At 57.6% G+C, this 6,066-nt stretch overlaps 1 protein-coding gene across 1 annotated transcript in view; it reads right to left on the bottom strand.

The window, feature by feature from the left end:
• The window catches only part of XRCC3 (X-ray repair cross complementing 3), an 8,234-nt gene extending 3,548 nt beyond the window's left edge, over positions 1–4,686 (bottom strand). The window contains exons 1-3 of the mRNA XM_007455598.1: positions 4,632–4,686; positions 2,823–2,960; positions 2,470–2,682 (exon numbers count right to left, since the gene is read on the bottom strand). Of these exons, the coding sequence (XP_007455660.1) occupies positions 2,470–2,682; positions 2,823–2,960; positions 4,632–4,686 (406 nt within the window). The remainder of the gene's footprint in view (positions 1–2,469; positions 2,683–2,822; positions 2,961–4,631) is intronic.
• Between the last annotated feature and the right edge of the window lie 1,380 nt (positions 4,687–6,066).

The raw sequence follows: 6,066 nt of genomic DNA, 5'->3' as shown, positions 1-6,066 counted from the left end.
GGAAAGAGTATTTTTAACAAATGGCACTGGGACAGAGAGACACCCACGTGCAAAAGGATGAAATTAGACCCTTACCTCATACCATATAGGAAAACTAAATCACAATGGATCAAATATGAGAGCCCAAACCATAAAACTCTTAGCAGAAAACACGGGTAAATCTTATGACCTTGGATTAGGCAGTGGATCCTTAGACATGACACCAGAAGCACATGCAAGAAACAAATTGGACATCATCAAAGTGAAAAACTGTGCTTTAAAGGACACCAACAAGAGGGAGAAGACAACCTAATAGAGAAAATACTGCAAATTGTTTATCTGATGAGTTTGGTGTCCAGATTATATAAAGATCTCCTACAGCTCCACGGGCAAATAACCCAAGCTTTTAAATGGGCAAGAGATTGGAACAGACATTTCTCCAAAAATACACGAATGAGCAGCAGCACGTGAAGAGACGGCCAACGTCACCGGCCACCGGGGGTGCGGTCGGCGCCACGGTGAGAAGCCACCCACGCTGGCGTCAGAGGGACAAGCGTCGGCTCAGACGCGGAGGGACTGGAACCTCCTGCATCGTCGATGGGAAGGAAAACGGTGTAGCCACTGCTGAGAACAGTCTGGCAGTTCCTCAAAGAGCGGAACACGCAGCTACCATACGACCCAGCAATCCCACTCCTAGGTGTCCACCCGAAGCCACGCACGAACAAAAGGTGTGAACAACCCACATGACTGTCAACGGATGAAAGGGTCGCTAAGTTGTGGTCTGTACACGTGAAGGAACATTATTCAGCCCTACAAAGGAATGAAGAACCGACACATGCTCCACCGTGGGTGAACCCTGAAGACATACTGGGTGAAAGGGCACATTTGCATGATCCCATTTATTTGAAATGTGCAGAACAGGTGAATCCATAGAGACAGGAAGCAGATGGGTGGTTGCCAGGGGCTCGGGGAGGGGAGAGTGCAGAGTGACTGCTCATAGGGATGAGGCTTCTTTTTGGGGTGATGAAATGTTCTGGAACTAGATAGTAGTGGTGGGTGCACAACTTTGTGAAAATGCTAAAAACCACTGAGTGAAATAAAGAGGGAAGGCCTCAGGACTTCCCTGGTGGCACAGTGGTTAGGAATCCGTCTGCCAATGCAGGGGACACAGGTTCGAGCCCTGGTCCAGGAAGATCCCACGTGCTGCGGAGCAACTAATTGCCCATGCGCCACAACTACTGAGCCTGGGCTCTAGAGCCCGTGAGCCACAACTACTGAGCCTGAGCTCTAGAGCCCGCGAACCACAACTACTGAGCCCGTGCGCCACAACTACTGAAGCCCGTGCGCCTAGAGCCCACGCTCAACAAGAGGGGCCACCGCAATGAGAAGCCTGCGCACCTCAACAAAGAGCAGCCCCCGCTCACCATAACTGCAGAAAGCCTGTGCGCAGCAAGGAAGACCCAACGCAGCCATAAATAAATAAATAAATAAATAAATAAGAAAGGCCTGTGATCTGGCGGTGCGCTGGCTGAGCCCCACCAGGACTCTCAGGGCCACGGCTAAACCTACCGTTCCTCTCGCTGTACCGGTCACAGCACCGCCCCGGGGAGGGGACCCAGAGAAGAGCCAGGAGCACTGACACCACGTCCGTGCGCCCTATTTGTGAGTGTGTAACTTTGATTTTTGACCCGATTCTGTTTCAACAGACTTTCAAACTTGGAAAAGACATGCACGATGGAGGGGGAAGCACTGTCTGACCGTGTCAGTGGTGAGCTCCTGACCCTTGAGGCCTCCCTAACCTTTCCTGGCACGTTCCAGCCCATTCCCGGGGGCAGGGCTGCCTGGGGAGCCCCCGACGTGGCCGAGACCCTCGTCACAACGCCACGGCACCCGTGTTATCCGCATCTTGGGAGAGGCCTGGACAGAAGGGTCACAGCCAAACCCAGTCGCACGGCCCTCGAAGCTCCTCGCCCCACACCCCATCTGGTGTCTCACTGGGACAGGTGAGTGGGGTGCCCGCCCACAGAGGGCTTCGAGAAGCTGGTGGCAAGGCGGCCCAGCATTTGAGGGTCGGCGGGGAGGAGCTCCACATTTTCTGAAGCGCAGAGCCGCTTGGCCATTCTTTTCAAAATTGGGCTTTTCAGACCTGATTTGGGAAGTCACTTTCTTAGGAAAATGTGCCTCAGGCCCCACATTTAATGCGGTCACAGTGGCCGCGGGCCAGGCCTCTGCAGGGGACATGCCGCTCGGAGTCACCCCAGGCCGGCTCTGTCCCCCGTTGGCCAGGCCCCGGGGCTCTGCACTTTCCCTCCCACCGAGGGGCCCCTGGCCCCCCTCCCTCTCCTGAGGCAGGAATCGCAGAGCGGTCGTGAAGACAGAGACAGAAACCCTGGAAAACGGCCCCCAGGGGCAGCCTCTGGCCTCGAGGGCAGGTGCCCGTGAGGTGACAGGTCAGGACCCCTGCCCGCCCCCCGAAGTGGCCGCACTCACCGGCCCCCAGGCCTCCGTGTCGCCGTGGGAGCTGCACGGCCAGGCAGAGCTGCAGCGCCAGCTGGGTCTTCCCGGTGGAGCTGCGTCCGGCCAGCTCGGTGATGCCGTCCAGGGGCAGCCCGCCGCGGAGGAGCCCGTCCAGCACGGGGCAGCCCAGGCTCAGGCGCTCGTGCTGCTCAGGGAACTGCTCCTCCTGCTGGAGCAGGTGGAGTGCTGGGTGCAGGGAAACGACAGGTGAGCCCAGCCCCGCACAGCTGTCCCCGGGCCAGGAGGCCCCTCGGGCTGCAGCGCTGCGGCCTTCGGGCTCAGCCCCGCACCCTGCTCCTCCAGCCAGACCCCAGGGCACCGGGCACCTGTGCAGACGCTGCTTCCCTGCAGGTGTGAGGAGGCCGCCTTCAGTAAGCGCCGCACATCAGGGCCGGAGAGGCGGGTCAGTCTCTGCAGGTCTGGTCCAGAAAGATGCAGAACCTCCTTTACTGACCTCAGTTTGGCTGAAGGTATAGAATCAATTACAAGACAAGGTCAGACACAGTAGGGACAACAGGTATCCTCCAGTTCTGGGGACCTGGTGGGCAGGGGCCAGTCCACCTGCTCCCTGAAGTTGCAGGGACCCCCAGACAGAGGGCAACCGTGACGGGACGGGAGGGAAGGGGCCTGGGGAGGCCCACGTCTTGGCTGCAGAAGGCGGACGCTTGGGCCTCTTCCTGGTGCCGGGAGCAGCGGCCTCCGCCTGGTCCCTTGCCTGCCCGGACACATCTCCCAAGACAGGTCTGTGTGTGCACAGCCTGGGAAGGGCCCGGGCCGAGTCGGGGGAACCATGCACGAGGGAGAAGCCGCAGGAAGGGATCCAAAGGAACATCCACTGAACCAGGCCACGGGATGGCCAGTGGGGTGAACAGACAAAAGAAGAGTCAGCATGCTGGCGACAGTATCGCGGAGGGCTGGGTTACAGGATGAACGGCCCAAGGGAGCTGGTGTTTTATGAGGCAAATGAGTAATTTTGAGCTTAGATAAGCATATTACTTTCAGATGAGTAGAAAGAAAAACATACGCTAAAAATAGATCCAACCAATCCAGAAGCAAGCATAAAAGAAAAACAACACAAAAAACAGGACAAACAGCGCAGCATAAGAAGGGAGAGTTAAACCTAAATTTATCAGGAATTTACCTTAAATACGTATGCACTGAATGCTTCAGTTAAAAGACAGAGACTGAATGAAAGGGGAAAACAAAACTACTGCTGTGCTCTCAGGATGGAGGAGCAGGGGGGCACCCTGTTGCCGAGCCCTGCGTGCACTCAGGGCCCCCATCACCTGCTCACAAGCACCTGATGTTGAAGCGTCCCTCACAGACACCCAGGGAGGCAGGGAGAACAGAGGGCTGGTGCGGGGCGCCAGCCAGGCTGCGGAGGGGCCAGTGCAGCCTGGGGATGGACGCGCCCAGATGCCAGCAGACTCGGTGGGCTGGCCAGCCCTTTGAGCATTTAGAAAAGAGCACCGCTGCCTGACAGACCTACTGCGACGTGGGAATAATCAGAAGTACAGAGGAGGTGCAGCCCATGAAAAAAGGAGGCAACCACTAACTTTGGGGGGAAAAACCAGAGATGGTACAAGAAAGGAAACAGTCATAACCCCGGGTTCAGTGGCAGCCATTATGTCCCTAGTCACAACTCTGATGGCTAATGGGATCCAAACTGTGTTCCAACTGTGGGGGGGGGTGGTGTGTGGAGGAAGTAGGGGCACCAGCCTGCCCTCACCCCCAAAACAGGAGGCCTGTGAGGACTCGTAACACAGACAAATCAAACACAGCAACATAAGCACACTCGTCAACAACCCAGATATAAATACAAAAAAGTTGCTAAAAGACTTCTAAGTGGTAAGTAGTTCCGTTTCACTTTTCAGACACTATGTGTGTACTGCTTTGATGAAGATGAAATTAACTTAAAAGAAGTCCTTTTAGTTAAAAACACACACGCACAACTGAAAAACCTGCGGCACATTCCAGCATCAGGGCGTTGATCAGTACCAGCTGCCTTGGGATCAGTAACCAGAGGGTCCCCGAGGCTCGGACAGGCAACCTGGCAAACCTGTTCCACATGAGGTGTGTTTATCTGTACATTCATACTTTACACAATCACTTTATATAAACATCAGCAAACGCACCTTTCTTAACTGCAGCAATAATTCTAGGATTCAGGTCCAACTGATCCAAATCCATTTTTTCAATGGGGTGACCACAGAGATGGACGAATTCCCAGGGACATGAATTCTGACGCGCTTGTCGTCCCCTCGAGCAGCCCGGGAGCCGAATGCAGCAGAGTGACGGAGCCCGGGTGCGCGGTTCCCTTTGTGACAGGGCCACACCATCAGCCCGGAGCTTGGAGAGGCTTCACTGCACCAGGGACAGCACTGAGAGACGTCCAAGGCGGCGCTTCTGTCCGGGCAATTGTTCGGTAACTCAGAACTTAGGACTCAATCCACACACACATGCATCTGAAGAGCCACCCCCCCGCCTCGCATTCTGAAGGTCAGCCCGCTTCATCCCCCGCAGAAAGTGGGAGAAACCGGCTTGTGTCCCAGCCCCACGCCCCCCAGGCCAGGGGCGCCCTGCCCTGACCCACCTCTCTGGGGTGACGGCGCCGGATACAGTCAGAGGCCCGTGCGCGCTGGGCTCACCCGAGTGGATCCTGCTTTGCGTTCTCCGGTGTGAGTTCCCTTAACTGCGTCTCCACGGCGATCTGGAAAGAGCAGAAAAGGCCATGTGTGGTGGATCTCAGAGGACGCCCAGGAGGTCGGAACCGCTGTGACCACTGAGCTGCCCCAGCAGAGAACAGCGGACACCGAGTCCGGCCCGGCCTGCAGCCTGCCCTCCCCACTGGCAGGAGGGGCAGCCAGCGGCGTGTCCACCCAAGACGGCACAGCCGGGGATGCAGCAGGGCAGCGACACTAAGGCCGTGGCCACTCAGCAGAGGCCAGGCTCAGCGTCCAGCAGCAGCAGCAGCAGCAGGGCCCGGGCCTCTGGACGGTGTCAGGTCGCTCTGGAAGCTTAAAGAACCAGGCCGTGTGCACCCCCTCATCTGTGGTCTGCTCAGGGAGCCCCTGGAGGCAGCTTCTGGGAGGGGGCAGCACGAGGCTCTGGGGCCCACAGCCCGGGCAGGGGGTCTCCGGGCCAGCAGGCTGCTCCCACGTTCTGCTGGCGTAGGGGGCAGGGGGCTCCCAGGCCGGCTGCTCAGGGCAGGGCTGACAGTAAACACTGCTGAGGCTGAGGGGAGACACCGAGGCCCTCAGGACTGCACATCAGAGCAGAAGGGCGGCCTGAGTGCAGGGCCCCAGTACCAGCTGCAAGGTGGCTGGGGGATGTTGAGTAGCTAGGAGTGAACCCTGAGGCCGTGTGGGAGACGCCCGGGCATCGGACATCTGGACAGAATACCAACCTGGGTTTGTAAATTCTAGAGGAAGTGCGTGTGTTCTTCCCCTAGACTTGTGGAAAGCCCCCCCCCCCCCCCCACCCTGGCGAGGGCCCTGAAGCTGGGAGCAGCGAGTGGGCTGGGGTCTGGATTCTGAATGATCGGGGGGGGGAGCCTGCGTGGGGACAGAG

Source organism: Lipotes vexillifer, unplaced genomic scaffold (assembly GCF_000442215.2).
Source record: "Lipotes vexillifer unplaced genomic scaffold, Lipotes_vexillifer_v1.1 scaffold584, whole genome shotgun sequence".
Classification (NCBI taxonomy): Eukaryota; Metazoa; Chordata; class Mammalia; order Artiodactyla; family Lipotidae; genus Lipotes; species Lipotes vexillifer.
This window is presented reverse-complemented; position numbering and strand designations above follow the sequence as displayed.